Source organism: Candoia aspera, chromosome 1, assembly GCF_035149785.1.
Source record: "Candoia aspera isolate rCanAsp1 chromosome 1, rCanAsp1.hap2, whole genome shotgun sequence".
In the NCBI taxonomy this organism is placed as follows: domain Eukaryota; kingdom Metazoa; phylum Chordata; class Lepidosauria; order Squamata; family Boidae; genus Candoia; species Candoia aspera.
In genome coordinates this window covers 281,204,850-281,222,761 of record NC_086153.1, presented here as the reverse complement: position 1 = coordinate 281,222,761, position 17,912 = coordinate 281,204,850, and the positions used below count along the sequence as shown (strand labels likewise).

Genomic DNA, 17,912 nt, shown 5'->3' with positions numbered 1-17,912 from the left:
TGAAAAAATAGAAGAAAATAGGGGGAAAAGGCTGACAGAAGACAAGATGGCTAGATAACCATCATTGATGAGACAAGCACAATCCTACAAGAACTCAGAGAAGCAGTTACTCAGAAAGTTTTGGTGAAATAATGACTTTTGTGTCACAAAGAGTTGGAAGTGACTGAACAACTGAGCAGCAACAATTCACATGATGGCTGAAGAATAACCAGCAGGGACATGATTCTCTCAGTCCTCGCAACAAAAAGCAATGGCAAGCATTTGGATAGACAAAGAAACATTTGCACAGCTATACACAAATGTGAAAAGCAGCCGGTTAGATCAACTATCCATTATTTTCTAAATCGGGAATGCTTACATACTAGATTGTTGAATGAAAAACTTCATTTTTTGTGATATCAAACATCTGTCACAAGTTTTCCAAGAACAATACTAGAAATCCAAACATTTCTAATTACAAGTCATGGGGTCCTGAAATACAATGATAGAATGGATCTGTGCTGTATACTGTACATGGTAAAAAGCAACAGAATATAGGATGCAGTGGATTTAGTTATCAGTTTAAACTAAAGAAGCCTACAGTATAGAGCAAATTTTCTTAAAAAGAAACTATGCTGAGAAGCAGGGGCAGGAGTTAAGCCCTCACTGAGGCAATACGGTATATTTATTTGTCCAATTAAAGATCTACAAAATTATTGTGCACTTTTAAGTTTCCAAGAACTCTTGGGTTTAAACCCATTCTGTCTGAATAGCTCTCTGAAGTTTGTAACTATTTTTTAATCATCAGTTAACTTAGTAAAATATTAACTTAATGTTGACTTTGGATCTTTATGTTGGATATTTCAGATTTTACAGCATATGGTCAATATTTTAAAATAACTTCAGGTTTTAAAACTATTTAAAGGACAACCAATACACATATTCATTTTACTATCTTGCTTCAAGCGTAGGCAGGATTTTACTGCTGAAGCAAAAAGAAATCTTCAGGACTTTGGGTGCTTTACTGTATAATCATCAGGCTTCACTCAAAAGAAGTTAAGCAACTTTTCTCTTTTTTTCTCCTACCACAAAAGTCATTTGGGAGACAACAATGGAATAGCACTGCCACATCTTGTGGCTAAAAGATCCAGCACCCTCCTTTTGATACCGTATTTGGTCATTGGCTTTTGTTATAATCTTTGTTGGTAAGGGTTGCCACCTAGTGGAGAAAAACAGCAATGAAGAATTGAATAGAATCGTTAACATGACACCAACTATATGGGGAAACTAAATCTGGTTAAATGTAGCTTAATTAATAAGGCAATATACATTATTGTAGTACAGGCTCAGATCATCTGAGGAGTAAAATTACTAGCATGTGATGCAAGCTTTTTCATATACAAGCTGATGCTGCAGAAACTTGCCCCTGGACTTTTGTTTTGGCTACCAAGAGGGCTATTCCTTTGAAAGTAGTTCTACTGAACAAAATGTATGTTTGATATATATAGGTTATACCTGTTTTTTTTTTTAAAAATGACAAAATCAAGCAACAAAATCCTGGAATGCAGGTAATGTTTCCAGCTGCTTCAGAAAGTCAGAAAGTCTTTTAAAAAAACTGGAAACTGTGTACCAGGAAGTCATCAATTACATGAATGTGCATATATGTTTTACTTGCTTCTATTTTTAAAACAACATTTTAATTTGCTCATAGTACTGATTTTTGCAAAGGATGATGATCAAATAATATACACTATGCATTTTGTGACATTTAAAACCTGCAAATAATCACAGCGAATACTGTTCTTACTTCAGCAACATCAGCTCCAGATTTTACTCCTATGAGAAATCAGGCTATTCCTTTTCCTACTCTTATCCCCTTCCTCTGAACTGAAAAAGAGTAAACGTCTTCCCAAAGACCCAGGGCCGCAACTGGGGGGGGGGGGCAAGCGGGGCACGTGCCATGGGTGCCGCGCTGGGGGCGCCAAAATGGGCACGGAATCCATGTTTGCCCTGGGTGACACAGACCCTAGTTGTGGGCCTGCAAAAACCATCAAAAGTAACATGAGAAAATCTCTCCATTTTCCTTTTCAAAACAGAAATGAAAATGTTATAAATGGTCCAATCAAGCTACAGCATTGCAGTAAATCTAATCAAAACACTCATATACAAGGCTGCAAGGCTACAGACAAGGCAGTTCAAACCCACTCAGTTCAAATGAGAGACTCTGATGGCCTCCTTGGTGTTCAATCTTCGGTCTGAAACAATCAACACATGGATTGGACATTTTACCATGCATGGTGGACTTGTGAAAAAGCCAAGTAATTTTGGATATAGATACACACAACGATACAAAGAAATTTAAATATTAATATTGCAAAAAGAAGACCTTTTTTATTGGGATTTATGGATACTGAATTAGATACTGAATGGAAGAGTATTGAAATTCCCACAATGGAGGAATGAATTGTTAAAATGTCAGAACTAGTGGAAATGACAAAACTGACCTGTCTGGTCAGGGGAGAAAACAACAAATGCTTTTTTAAAAGACTGGAAACCTTTTATGGACTTTTTGCTAAAAGAAGAAAAAAGTGAAATGATTTATGGATTTAATGATTGAAACACATTGTGAATCTTTAATTATAGAAATTTATGCCCAGAGTGACATTGATTTTTTTATACTGGTGAAAAAAGCAAGCATTTGAATTTATCTCAGGAAAGGAAGGCCATTGTTTTCTTCCCTCTGGCACTTAGTACCAGCTTGTTTGTTTTCTTGTCCTCACACCTCCCTTGGAAAAGCTGGACACAGATAGATTTTCAACTATTGACTTCCCCCGGGGCTATTTTCAGTCCATGGGAAAAGAAATAGGCACAAATAAGCTTTTTCTTTTTAAAAAGGAAATGTTGCTTTTTTCATTCAACAAATACAATTATCATGACATAAACTAAAAAAAGCCCCCAAATTTTAGAAAAATTATCCTACAACAGAAAAAAAAGAGGGGGGGGTAGCCTTTATCTAAGGAATTTATTATTAGTCCTCCTCTTTTGATATAATTATCCCATCAGCTTCCAGGTACTAGCACAAAACTTTGACTGCATCATTTGAGTGGCCTTGGGAAGTGAAGTACAACTAGGTATCATCAGCCTACTGATACGTTACTATCAAAAACAACAAATATCCTCTCTCAGTAACTTCATGTACATTTTAAAAAGTAGGGGAAACAATTCACTGAGGAAGGACTGGAAACACTGGAGCACAGTTTCCCCAATCCTCAGCTCCTGCACACAGTCCAGAAGGATGCCATGGTCAATGATATCAAAGGATGCTGAGGGGTTTAATAGGACCAGACAGGGTGCACTCCTCCAGCTAGGTTCTGGTAAAGGTTATCAACCAACATGATCTATACCGTTTCCATCCTATGTCCAGGCCTGATCCCAACTGAACAGCGTTCAAATAATGCTGTTTGTTTAGGGTGCTCTAAAGTTGCCTCCACACCAATCTCAGCAACCTTTCCGTTTTAGGGAATGCTGGAGGCTGGTTGTCTAATACAGCTGGATCAAGAGAAAGGGCAAAGCTTCTTTCAAACTTGCAGGAAGTAGTCCTCTGACTACCTCCCTGATCCAGCTGACCATGCCCTGTTTTCCGCAGAAGCCAAGTGGAATATGGGACTAGTTCACAAGTGACAGGGAATCTACTGGTGAGCACCCTGCTCCCTATTCATTGGAATCTACTTGGCCAGACATTGCTCCGATCTCCACCACAGACCCTGTAGAGACTTTGGCAAATCTGCATGACTTTATCAGCAAAATGCTGTGTAAATCAATCACAGGTACCATGCCAGAGATCTAGTGGTGTCTCCTTACCTAAAAGGGAATTTGCCATCCTAAAGGAGGCATCTGGCTGACAACCCATCCATACAACAAAGGAAGAAAAGTAGAGACACTTCACCTCCCTTACAACCATTGCTTCCTTAATGCTCAAACCTGAGTTCACACCCATGCTCAGTCAGGTTCATCTCTTCCCTTCATCCACTGGTGCTCCAGGCATTGCTTCTGCCACTTCATCTCCCAGAGGTTGTCAGTAAACCAAGAAGCCAACTCTGATCAGCAAACAGAGAGGCATCTAGGGAGCAACTGTCCTAAGCACCCAGGATTAAGTAGGCACTTGATGGAGCTGCCCACTAGATTGTCAGGAAATTCCCCAAGTTCCTGCCGAAATCTGTTGCATTTATAAGATGTCCATAACTTGTCTGGTGTGGGCCGTACTAATAGCCTATGAAGGTGATGGATAGCAGCTCATCTTCCTCAGACCAGGAATTGATTCAGGACTAGCTTCTTTAGGGTCCACATGCCAATAACACATCAGCAGTATGTAATACATAACCCAGTTTTACTTTCGTTCCCTCTCACAAATTCCATCTAAACATCCACAAGCCAGATGTTAAAGAAGCCCACAATGGTGATAAGGCATAGCCCTAAAGCACAGCTTATGTATCACACAGGGTTCATGCAGCACACTAGATAAACCACAGAGCATGTTCTGGCATACCCCAGCTTGTGTGCGTTTGTGTGTACAGACATAGACATATACCCACACACACACTTTCAGACTAATTTCAAATTACACCTGGACGCTGAACAGATAAGGCCAAGCAATGCCAGCCTTTTCCTTTTGTACTTCTGCGATCCGACACAATTTGCTCTCCTCCCCAGCTCCCCACCACAATCAAGGCGAGATAGGCACAAAACACCCACCCACGCGCGCTACTGATGCACACGCGTCTCTACTCTAGGACGGGAGGACCTTCCTGGGCTAGAAGAGGAAAAATGCTCCTCTGCCGTTCTATCCATCCTCTCCACCTAGGGGGGGACACAACGTCTCGCTGACCCCTCGCTCTGCGTCCAATGAGGCTCCTACGCTAACATCTCTATGGTCAGATGCCCACCGGAAACAGGAAGCTCCGCGGGCTCCTCTCGAGGCTCCGCCTTGGTGTGGATTGGGTGAGGTGCTGAGGCCGGCCCAGCCTGCTGAAGGAGGACAGCGAGTGGTTTCGAGAGGATCGCTAGGAAGGCCGTGTCGGCCGTCGGGGACGGAGTGCGGTGCCTGCCAAAGCCGCTGCAGTAGCAGCCGCCGACGCCATGGCTACCATTCTGGACGAGTACGTGGCCTCGCTTTCCCACTCTACCTCCTCGCAGCAGAGTCGTGTGAACCTGGGCATCCCGCACACCGGTAGGAGAGGAGAAAGGGGCGGGCTTGCGGTGGTTACAGTGTCCCTTTTGCTAGCGGGCCTATGCGGTTTCTTCTTCGCGGGCTGGGCTCCGTGTAAATTTGGTGTGCAGCAGTGGTTGTCTCAGTTGAGTTGTGTACATGTCAGGCCTTTCATGACACACCCACTCCCAGCATTTCAGAAAGGAACGCATTTCACTGAAAAGGTGAACGAAGTTCATTTAGACGTGTTTTTAAGGTAAATCTTAATTCCTTCTGCTATTTAAAATTTTAAAAAAAGATATATTTTTAAGGCCTCATAAAAGCCTCGGGTGGCACTTTTATGCTCGGAATAAGCTCTGTTGAGCTGCTTAGAATTGCTCTGTAGTCTTCTGGAAACTATGCATTGCTTAATAAAAGGTTTTCAGAGATGCTGGCTAAATCAGCTCAACCTGATAAAAGCTGACTGCAAATAGGCTTAAGTACATCCAAAATATTTATCCAGTCACTTAGATTAAAAATTTGGAAGATACCATCTGGATTTAAAAGAAAGAATATAAACTCTAGTCCATTATAGTGGTTACTGTACTTAGAATGCAGAGACTCATTAATTTATCTGCTCTGGCTTTAATGGATTCTATCCAACACTTGCAGTTTCCTGATATAGAGAGTTTAATACAAATAGAGTGGTTATGGTTGAAGGGGATTTTAATTAGTATTTAATTAGTAGAAATCACTTATGCATTTGTTTTCCCAACAACAACGAACTTTTATTATGGCCGTTAAGCTTCCAATTCTGTTAGGTAGCTTTTATGAAAAACCTACCTGTACCAAAGAAAAAGGAGTGCAGCATATGACTTGAAAGTTTCATGGGACCAAGAAGTCAGCATCTTTGCTGTTTGAACTTAATGGTGTTGCATATTCTAAATCAGTGGCCAGTGAAAAACAGTGCCAAGTTAATGCAGAAATGTGACAGGGAGGAAAAGGTTAATAAAACCATAAGTAGAGTTGCTCAATAATCTGTTTTGTTAATACGATTCATCTGGGTAGAAAAGATTATTTTTGTCTTCCGTGGGGTGTATAATTCTCTTGTCAATTATGCCTCCTGTAGTTTAGAATCAGTTAAGAATTAATTGGAATTAATTTGTGTCTTTCTCTAAATGTTATAGCTAAACAGTAATAAAAAAAATGCTCACAGATGTTTGGATTGTGAACCTTTGCATATTTTTGGCTGCTTGTTATTGCTTTGCACGGTGACATAATGTATAAAATAACTCATTTCTTGAGTGCTTGCTTTGAATGGGGAGGGCCTTTGCTGAATCCATTCTGTTTACTCTTCACTTTTGAAAAAGCTTGTCTCTCAAAAGCAATGAAGGATAAAGGATAAAGACTTTGCTGGATGGCATATTGCCTCCTTAATTAAAAACTTCAGAGAGAGAGGGAAAAAAACATGCACATTTTGTTTGCATTGCTGTACAAAATTAAGTTATTTCTCCAGGCTGAAATTAACTGTATTTTTGGATATTTGGTATGGTAAAATTTTGCTATAATCTGCATTTCAGATCTTTAGGGTGTTTTGTTTTGTTTTGTATAATTTAAGGTATAGTGTAGTTTAAATTCATATCAGAACTACACTTTATTTTTTTTGGTCAGTGAATGAAGTGGCAGAATGTTGTCTTAAAGCTTGTTCTTTCAGAGGGTTTTCTGGTTGTGAATGGACTAGATTCTAGTGCACATTACTTCAGTGTCCCTTGAGTGTAGTGTTACTTTCTCCTGAGCAAGCAGTGTAGGCAGTGTGGGGGCAGCGGTGGATCTCAGCTTGATCTTTAAATATCCCATGCAAGGTTGGTACAACTCCTTCCTGTTCCCTTTTCCATTTCCCACTCTCATATCAGTTTCGCACCCTTTCTCTTCCTTCAGCTTAGAACAGTAGTTGTTTGCTTATTTTAAGAAAAAAATTATATCCCTGCCCTTTACCATTTTCTCACAGTGGTTTGCAGTACACCATCTGGGGAATAACAGCCACAGCACTAAAATGTTGCTGAAAGCACTCAAAGAGATCCGTATGCGGATGTACAAGGCCAGTGAATTCCATAGTCTGGGTCCTGTCTGGAAAAGGTTCATTCTGTTTCTCAGCCCTGCTCCTGTCACTCCTGTAGCAGAGGCCTTTCTTGCTGCCTGTAGTATGTGGGGATAATAGTCCTTTTGAAGCTACTAGGTAGTTTTAAAGGAGAGTAGATACGATAGTTGGAAAAAGAAGAAATGGGGCCAACAGCCTGAGGCCTGTGATACTTCAGCAGGTACACAGTTCCTTCCAATTGTTTGATGTTTGTGTCACCCCCTTTAAACAAACAAACAAATATGATGAGAGGTTAAAACAAGACTGCTGTTCAAGACAGAGTGTGCTTCCTTAAAGTAAGGAAGAGTTATTGAGGGCAGCCACCAGGTGGCTGTATGGCGTGCCAGGACCATTCTTAGGAACTTCTCAAACAAGAAGACGCATGAGACCCATGGAGGAATTGCTTGGACAAATGGAACAGTATAGGACAGTTTTGCAAATGTTGAAGCAGGCATTTCTTAAAGAAATTTATGGTACAGAACTTTAATTGTTAAAAAAAAAAAGACTGTTGTGGTTTTTCTTGTTCTTCTGAGTAAATATTACCAGTGAAGTTTTCCCAGGCTCACAGTGCTGCTTAGAAGTTCCTTTCACATCCCAGTGAAACTGCTATTATTTTAGGAAGGAACCCACAAGTGGTCATCCCTTTCTTATTACTTATCCTGTGGTGAATTGGGTATATCCTTTCAGCAGACATTATTTAAAGGGTTGCCTGGTACTTTGTATATTTGTAAGGAATGCAGATCTAGAAAAATGGGCATATACGAAGCCATCTGTGGTCTCAAAGCTCTGATGCTATCTGTTTATACTTGACCACACATTCTGTTTTGTTCAGAATGATATTCAGAATCATGATGTAATTTTCCAGTTCAGTTGCATGCTATGAGTTTTTCTCTGATCTTGAGAAGAGATATATTTGCTTTGGCAAAACTTTGGGAAAGACTAGAATTGGACATACTTAAATTTCTCAAGCTTTAGAATACATGTTCCTTCTGCTTGGTAAAATCACCCCGGTGATACCCTGTGCTAGGAAAGTGCAACACTCATCAGCTTATGGGCTGTGCCAGGATTTCCATGACATGTCAAAAGTGACTGCAAAAGTGGGTGGGGCCAGGATCAACTTTTGGGGCCGTCTGGGGTTATTATAAGGCAGATGCCTTAATGTTATACCTTAAGGCTTAAGGTGTGTATTTTGCCCCTCAGTCCACTCCCTGTATTCCAGAACTGAAGGAAAATAATTGGACCTGCAGCTCTGCTGTCTGCAAAAACAAGCAGGTAAAAATGGTATTAGCAACTAATTAGCATGAATGGAGGTTTCATTTTCTTTGGGATGAAGGAGGGAATGTTTGTAAAAACTTGGATTGCATTGCTGTTTGATTTGATTTTTAAGAACTGGTGGTTTCTTTCCTGTTTTTAAGGGTATGTGAATGCGCGTCTGGAAAAAGAGACACCAATTTTTAACAAACAGAGAATTGACTTCACACCTCCCAAGAAGATTAATAGTATGGTTGTCTCATCTAACCAACTGTGTATGAGTCTTGGAAAAGACATAATATTTAGGTAACTTGAACTGAGACTTTCTTTACATATTTATAGGCCATCTATCAAAAGAGATCAGAACAAAATAATCTCTGCTTTATTAAATATAAAAAAAATAAAACAGCATTAAAAGTGTGGGGAAACAAACGTTTTGAACTGGCACTGTGATAATTGCAAGATTAGAGCCAGTTGCATCTTTGTAGAAAAGAATGTTTTTTGTAACCAAGAATATCCTTTCCCTGATTATCACATCATGAATACGATATAGTGTGAGGAGAACCTTCGTTGCAGATCTTAAGATGGGGCAGGCTGGCATAGATAGAGAAGCATTCCTTCAGGTTTTGGATCTAAAGTCACTTAGGACTCTAGAAATAGCCATGGACACTTTGAATGGGTCTGGAAAAAAGTAGGAGACTAGTGCAGTACCATCAGACTTGATATCATTCCATTTTGCTGCAATGTCATTCCACATTGACATTCTAGCAGATCCATTTGGGGCTTTTGTTTTGTTTTGTTTTTTGTGCCTTCAAGTCAATGTTGACTCTTGGTGACTGCCTGGAGATGTCCCTGCAGTTTTGTGCATAGTCTGTCATAATACAGTACTTTATAATAGCACATCTGGAAGATTATCAAAAGTCACTCTGGGGCACTAGTGACAATAGTACATCCAGGTATATGTCCAAGTTTCACACTTAATTAAAAATATATGTTGACCAGGGCTGTGCTTCCTGCATCTCTGCCCTGTCCTTTGGATTATGTATACACTAAGATGGAAGATATTTTTGTTCATTTCTTGCTCCTTGCTGTTGAACAATGTAGCTTGTATCCCACACAAACTTGGGAAAAATACTGGCTATGTTGTGGGAATTAAAATCTTAGAGTCCGTCCCTGGTATATTCAGCAAAAAATAAGCAAATCAACTTGTACCCAATGATGGATATATCCAGGGCCGCAACTGGGGTGGGGCAAGTGGGGCATGTGCCCCGGGTGCCGTTCTGGGGAGGTGCCAAAATGAGCGCTGGGGGGCACCAAAATGAGCACTGGGGGGGGCGCCAAAATGGGCGCGGAATCCATGTTTGCCCCGGGTGACAGAGACCCTAGTTGCGGGCCTGGATGTATCCTCTCTGCCTGAAGAGCCTCTGCCAGTCAGAGTAGATTATACTGGACTAGATAAAAGAAGTTGACCTAGTATAAAGTAATTTCAAATGTTCCTAATGGCAGCCAGAGAGATGTCTGTGAAAGCAAAGGAAATTGTTTCCTGTTTTATTGAAATTTTGATATTGTCAGCTTTCAAGGCCGATTTCTGAATTCTTGATCTTTTGAATAAATTTGCTTTTTTATTTTGTATTTTATTTATTGTTTTACATCTGGGTTTATACAACATGCTAAATTAGGCTAAAAAGAAGATGGGTAGATTGTCATTCACTGCATATGGGAAATTCAGTATTTTCTTTTGAAGATTGTGCAAACCAGGCCATTACATTTGACCATAACACTGCTTATTTTCTGTAACATTGCTTCATGTTATGCAAGAACAGCAGTTATGTTGTGTTAATCTGTGTTTAAGGTTAAGCTTATTGCAATATGAAATATTTTTGCATATTGCCGGAAAGAAAAGAAAAATCAACCACATTTACCCATAGTCAAAATAATAGTTTTGGCCTATTAACTGCATATGCAAAAATAAAATGCATATTATTTTTTAAAAATCCTTGCCCTCAGACTATACTTTAATAATCACCAAAATTACAAAAATCATCCTGGGAAAGTGGAGCCAATCACTCCTCCCTGGGGAAAGCATTCCATAGCCAGGGAGCACCTGAGTACCAGATGGTCATGCTTCTGGTAGTGGGGGCACCTTCAAAAGAGCATCTCCTCATTCAGGTAACTAAGAAGATTCATAGCAAGACATGCCCCTCAGTCAGGTCCTATGCTGTTTATTATTGTTATTAATAGCATTAGTGCCTCAATAAAATCATAGACTCTTGAACTGAATGTGGTAGTTCTCAGTCTCATTAGCTCTGTCACTACTTTGTTGAAATGCTTAAGATGCAGTGTAGATTTACAAAAAGGAAAATCTATTCTGAAAAAAAATTGCATGAAACTTTGAGTTCATAATCTGTCTAATGGCAGTGTTTGTATCTGGTTTCTTCCAATCTTTAAAGAGTTTGCTTTTCTCCCCTTTTATGTAGACTTGATGTAGCCAAGGCTGATGAGCCTAATCAGGTTGAACTTGGACGAAAGGATGAAGCCAGTGTTCACAAGCTTTTTTTGGACCACACAGGTAAGGGGATAATAGGGATTACAAAATGCTATTTGATATTTTCAATAAATAGCGTAAACACTGTGTTCTGACTATTTGCATTTTCTCTCAGTATACTGAGCAGTATATAATGGTGTATTTCCATGATGGAAGCTATTTTTCTTGTAGAAAGTGGGGTGGACTGATCCTCCTTTCCCTTTGTAGCCCGCCATTCATTCTTAAAATCTGCCCCAGAGGAAAGGATGAGGTGAAATATGTATTTAGTTATTATTTGCTAGTGTAACAGTTTCAGTTCCTCAGGGTCTCCTTAATTAGTTTGGCCAGGCTTTTCTTCTTTTGCCAATACAGGTAGTCCTCATTTACCAACTGCCTCATCCAGCAATTGTTTGAAGTAACCACAGTGTTGAAAAAATAACTTTACAACCAGTGCCCGCATTCATAACCTTCGCAGCATCCCTCAGTCATGTGATTGCCATTACAGTCAGTATGTGTTGTTATGTACCTGACCTATTGTTTTTCTTTCCCCCTCCCTTGCAGAGCAGGGAGATTGGAGAGGAAGGGATTGTAAGAGAGTAAGTAGGAAGACAGTGGGGAATACACATCAAAAGCAGAGAGATTGGAGAGGAAGAGATTACAAGAGAGAAAGCAGGCACACAACAGGGAATGTACCTGGCTGTTTGCGTAGCAAGCTTGGGGCTGCCAGCGCCAGCGCATTGCTTTCAATGTGTATTCCCCATTGTCTGCCTGCTTACTCTCTTGTAATCCCTTCCTCTCCAATGAACGTAAATACAAACATTAATTCCCTTCTTGCTAATTATCCCAGCACTGGGGTGAGCATTCCAAAGGGTGGGGGAATGGGGAAAAGGTAGGCACAGTTCCAGTCACATGATTTCCCACTTAGCAACTGGTTTGGAGTTGCCGGTCCCAATTGTGGTTACTAAATGAGGATTACCTATATTTTCCATCAAATCATTCTGTATAGACACAAAGCTGTTCCTTTAGTAAGCTTTTGCTGATTAAGTAATAGTGATAGTCTGCTTCCTGTCTTAAAGTAAGTTGGTTTAATGAGGGTGCTAATGTATTGGTTTTACTGAATTTATAAGAAATAACAGAATAATTTATGAGCAGGTTAAATCATTGTTAAAGATTGGCTATGCAGATTTCCTTTCATCACAATTGTGACATCTGCTGGTACAAAAGAAGTTTAATTCTAAATAGCATTTTTATATAAATATCTGTAGTTCTGAATATATTAATTTACATGAAAATTAATATACCTTTCATATGCATTGCTTAAAATGAAGTAAGGGATGCCTGCAGATCAACTCCTGTTTTATAGCTTTGGTTCTATTGAAATAAGCGGGTGATAAATATTTGAGGTGATACTAGTTATTTGCAGATAAAACTCCTGTTTTTGGGCTTTATATGGTCCTGGGAAAAGGTGCAGCTGCTTTAAGGAGAGTGCTGCATTCATTCTCCAGAGCACCTTTTGGAGACTGAATCAAAAGCACTACACAACCCTAATATCTATATGTTATATTCAGGATGCCTCTGATACCAGTTGTTAGAGAGCAGATCTGCTCTTTTGTTCTGCTTGCTGCTTTTTATAGGTATCAGACTTACTGGAAACTGGATGCTGGACTAGTATAGATGAGCTTTTAAAACTATTCAACAGGACTGTTTTTTGACAAATATAATCTTGAGTATTTTGAATATTTTGGGGCTGTGAAATCTAAATTCAAAATTTTCTGAAGCCTTCTTCAAACATCCTGCTCCATATTTGGTCCTTCCTATAATTCTCAGTTAATTCCTTTTCATCCTCTTTCCTTACAGGTTCTCATCTTATCATTGCCTTGAATACCAGTGAGTGTCTCTACTTGAACCGAAGTACTCAAAAGATACGGCTCCTTCCCCGTTGGAAAGGTCATTTGATTGAAAGCGTGGGTTGGAATAAATTTTTTGGTTCAGAGATGAACACAGGCCCCATTTTGGTTGGAACATCACAAGGCCAAATACATGAGGCTGAGATTTCTGTCAGTGAAGGCAGTCTCTTTAGTACTAACCCTGACCAATATTTCCGTCCTATTTATACCTTGGAGGAGGAGGCTGGTCCTGCCCCAGTCTGTTGCCTTGAAATAGAACGAGGAGTTGATGGGAAATGGTTTATCATCGCCACCACTCAGAAGAGGCTTTTCCAGTTCGTAGGCAAGATTCCGGAAGGGTCAGAGCCACAAGCCTTTGGCACCATATTTAACATGCCTGAAGATCATTTGCCTGGATTTCGAGAGTTTCCGGCTAGTCTTGGTTACAGTGAAATTGCGTTCTACACTCCCAAGCTTCGTTCTTCTCCCAGTGCTTTTGCTTGGATGATGGGAAATGGTGTCTTGTATGGCTCTCTGGATTATGGACGTCCTGATTCTGTTCTGAGTAATGAGCAGGTGTGGGAATATCCTTCTGATGTAGATACGCTAGCCAATAGACCCGTCTCCATAGTGCTCACACAGTTTCATTTTCTGCTGCTTTTTCCTGATAGAGTGAAGGCTGTATGTACTTTGAATGGGCAGGTTGTTTTCCAGGATGTATTCCTAGAAAAGTTTGGCTCGCTAAAGCGTATGATCAAAGACCCTGCGTTTGGACAAATCTGGATTCACACAGAGAAAGTTGTGTTTCGGTACAATGTTCTGCGAGAGTCTCGTGATGTATGGAAGATGTACATGAATATCAACAAGTTTGATCTGGCTAAAGAGTACTGTAAGGATCGCCCCGAGTGCCTAGATACTGTGCTGGCAAAAGAAGCAGAATACTGTTTTCAAAATGGGAGATACCTGGACAGTGCAAAATGTTATGCGCTGACCCAAAATTACTTTGAGGAGATTGCTCTTAAGTTTATTGAAGCTAAGCAGGAAGAGGCACTGATGGAATTTTTGATAAAGAAACTGGCTAACTTGAAATATTTTGAAACAACACAAATAACTCTGCTGACCACTTGGTTAACTGAACTATATTTAAATCGCTTGGGGGTGCTGGAAGGGGATGTGTCAAAACAAGACCTCTATGAGAAGACCAAGGACAAGTTCCGCACTTTCTTGAATAGCCCCCAAATCAAAGACTCCCTCAGCAATAACAGAACAACTATTCATGAGCTGTTGGCAAGTCATGGGGACACAGACCACATGGTGTACTTTGCTGTCATAATGAATGATTATGAGCGAGTGATAGCCCATTACTGCCAACATGAAAATTATAATGAAGCATTAAAAGTCCTATCCAGAATCAAGAACGAGGAGCTCTTTTACAAGTTTTCTCCAATTTTGATCCAGCATATCCCCAAGAAAGTGGTAGATGCTTGGATTGAAATGGGCAAGGAATTGGATGCAAAGAAGCTAATTCCTGCTCTTGTCAACTATAGTCAGAGTGGGAGTACCCAGCAGATCAATGAAGCCATTCGATACATGGAATTCTGTGTGAATGAGCTAGAGGAAACTCAGGAGGCTATTCACAATTACTTGTTGTCACTCTATGCTTTGTGTCGGCCTGACTCATTACTGTCATACTTGGAACATGCAGGAACCTACTCTGACAGCATCCATTATGACCTGAAGTATGCACTTAGGCTTTGTGCAGAACATGGCCACCACCGAGCTTGTGTTCATGTTTATAAAGTTATGGAGATGTATGAAGAAGCTGTTGATCTAGCTTTACAGGTAAACATGTTTCCTTATAAATAACAGGTCGCCTTAATTTTGCTTCTTGAAATTTCAGGATCTCTTAAATAATTATTTAAAAAGTTGAAAGGGTAGGCAGGATCAAATGTTGACTGAAGACTTAGAATGAACTGGGAAATTGCTGTTACATTTATTGGTTAGAAAGCGAACAGTTATTAGAACAGGTTTTCTAATATGAAAATTACTTTGCTATATTAAATGAAGGCCTGTTTAGTCCACGTTCTCTCAATAGTAGCTAGCATTGCTTGTGGGAAGCTCAAAAACAGAGTGAAGCCACAGTTCAGGTTAGGGATTCCCAAGCACAAAGGGACATTATCCTATAATAAACAGCCGTGTTGACTTTCTTTTCTTCCTCCTTTTTCTTTCAAACAAAATGCACTGCTGATCTTCCACATTCTTAATTTTGTCTCCCTACTCCAGATTACGGGATGGGTTAAGGAAATAAAATGTTATTCTCCCACTATATTGGAGTCATTTCAGCATCTTGTTGCATCTTAGGATGTCTGACTCTCTAAAACGATCTGGCACCACTAAAAACAGTATCCAGAATTGGCTGGAGATAATGACATATATCTCACAGATATCTGATTCTTGCATCCTTGTATTGTTGCTTTAAACATTACCTCCCTCACCTTTTTCAGCTGTGTTTTTGTGACAGGAAATAGAAGAAAAGGATAACTGTTTGCTTTTCTCTTTTTTCCTGTTCTTTTTGTTTGTTTGTTTTTCAGGTGGATGTAGATATGGCAAAATCCTGTGCAGATCTCCCTGAAGAGGATGAGGAATTGAGAAAGAAGCTGTGGCTGAAGATTGCTCGTCATGTTGTACAAGAAGAGAAGGATGTTAAGAAGGCAATGGCTTGCCTTTCTAGTTGCAACCTGCTGAAGATTGAAGATGTGTTGCCCTTTTTCCCAGACTTTGTCACTATTGATCACTTCAAGGAAGCTATCTGCAACTCTCTAGAGGCTTATAACAAGCACATAGAGGAGCTGAAGACGGAGATGGAGGAAGCAACCCAAAGTGCTGAAAGGATTAGGGAGGACATTCAGGAGATGAGAAACAAATATGGCTCTGTTGAACCACAAGAAAAATGTGCGGCTTGTGATTTTCCACTTCTAAACCGTCCCTTTTACCTTTTTCTTTGTGGCCACATGTTTCACTATGATTGCCTTCTACAGGCAGTTTACCCAAACTTGCCTGCCTATAAGCAAGCTAAACTGGAAGACCTTCAAAAGAAGCTTCTGGCTGCAAGCCAACCTTCCAAATCCCATCACCGCCATAAGGACACCGATACCATTGGTCAAGGAAAAGGCCAGCCAAGTCGAGAGCAGACAAAAGCCGACATAGATGATATTGTGGCAGCCGAATGTGTATATTGTGGAGACATAATGATCCGATCCATTGATAAGCCTTTCATTGATCCAGAGAGGTATAAAGAAGAGATGCAGAGCTGGTTGTAGGATATGAGCATGAAGTTGCCTGTAAAGCATGAGACTTGGCAGATATCCTTCGGGTATTCTAAGGAGGCTTGGAAAATCACTGCGTCTCGCTGTTTGTAAGCTGGTTCTGCAGAATAGATTGCCAGTGACAGTGATGGTTTAATTAAGCTATTTGGCTTCTAAAATTTAGAGACATTCTTACCTTAAATACTGAATGGATTTTTGTGTTGAGAAACCAAACTAAAATAGTAGCATATATTATATCTCCACTATACCCATCTTTCTATGAATAATGAGACAGTGGCGAGGATGCCCAGTTGCATAAGTATTGGTTCTTGTTAATAGAGACACAAGGTTGCATCCAAATGTATTCATCTACCAGGGGAATGGACCCTACTGGTAAATAGGCGAATTGGGGAATAACGGAAAGAAGAGGAAGATAATGCTTCAATGTGCAGAAGGAAGTCTACTCGTATGACACTGGATGGAACTCATAAACAATAGAAATTATGTGTGTGGTCCCATTTCTGAACACACACCAATTGTATATTGATATAGCAAGGAAGCTTCTGAATATGTAATTCTCAGGCAACGCACTCACATATAAATGCTATATTTTTATTATTGTCAACTGAAATTACCTTGTACTCTTTCTGGGTTTCCTTGAAGCCTTAGTTGGATAGCTGCAAGCTGTTATTAAAAGCCATGTGATCATAGCAACTTATGGCACCATGACTGAAAGCATTCCATGTTTCCACTTGATCTTTTCTACTGCTGTAGCCCTTGGCACAGCGTCAGCTCACCACCATCTGCATATTTATATGAATTAGTGGCATTTAGAGAAAAATTAGGAACTTGCATGCCATAAGCTATAAATTTTGCAAATGGTTCAGATAATTTATGATTAAAGTGGAAAAGAAGAGTGGAAAAGAAGAGTGGTTGACTGTAGGTTTGGAGCTGAATGTTGATTCCTCTCCCCTTTAAGGAGCATAATTGTGTTTTATGTACAATGTACAAAAGCGACTTCGGTAACAGGAAATGCAAGCTAAAGAATTGTAGGAGGGACTTTGTATTTGGAATCACATTTTCTGTGGGCTCTGGTTTTGAATTGCCATTAAGAACAAGTTACATTATATTTGTACCAGAAGTTTGTCTGCTAAAACACCTTTCATGGCTATGAATTTGTTGTTAATTATGCCTTTTGTGCTTAGTTGCCTATTAAAGAGTCCTGAAATTATTGTTTAATGACTTTCTGCTGTGTACTTCGCCCTTGCTTTTTGTCCATTTCTGTTGTGAAACTGCTAACAGAATTTAGTATTGTCATAGCTTGTACGTTATGGTGTATAGCTCAGTGTTAATATGTCAACCAAGTGGTGGACTTCAACAACCCATGATACTATCACATAGTATGATGTATGAACTTGCATGTCTTTATGTAGCTCACAGGTAGTCAAGCAAAGATCATCCCACCCTCTTTTTGCCTCAATATCTGGTTTCCTCAGAGAAGTTGTTTTCTGCCAAGGCATAAACTGAAAGTTTGTGCTTCTATATCACCCCTGGCTTCTGCCAGACCATTTTAGCCCAGCTATACCTTGAATGTAGAGCTCAGGGGTGGAGATAGTCGTTTGTAAGATGATCTTCCCTCTCTGTT

General features: G+C 40.0%; 2 protein-coding genes across 2 annotated transcripts in view; both read left to right on the top strand.

The window, feature by feature from the left end:
* The window catches only part of SPINT1 (serine peptidase inhibitor, Kunitz type 1), a 472,802-nt gene that overhangs the window by 105,477 nt on the left and 349,413 nt on the right, over positions 1–17,912 (top strand). The gene's annotated exons all lie outside the window — the stretch shown is intronic.
* On the top strand, positions 5,015–17,506 carry VPS18 (VPS18 core subunit of CORVET and HOPS complexes). The gene is made up of 5 exons (XM_063289927.1): positions 5,015–5,206; positions 8,717–8,858; positions 11,030–11,121; positions 12,934–14,804; positions 15,554–17,506. The coding sequence occupies exons 1-5, from the start codon at positions 5,116–5,118 to the stop codon at positions 16,280–16,282; spliced, it is 2,925 nt and encodes a 974-aa protein (XP_063145997.1). The 5' UTR covers positions 5,015–5,115; the 3' UTR covers positions 16,283–17,506.

Excerpts from the sequence above, each read along its gene's own strand:
- VPS18 (XM_063289927.1), top strand. The coding sequence starts at position 5,116 with ATGGCTACCATTCTGGACGAGTACGTGGCCTCGCTTTCCCACTCTACC. Across the intron at positions 8,859-11,029 it reads GGAAAAGACATAATATTTAG|ACTTGATGTAGCCAAGGCTG; the intron begins GTAACTTGAACT and ends CCTTTTATGTAG. Across the intron at positions 11,122-12,933 it reads GCTTTTTTTGGACCACACAG|GTTCTCATCTTATCATTGCC; the intron begins GTAAGGGGATAA and ends CTTTCCTTACAG.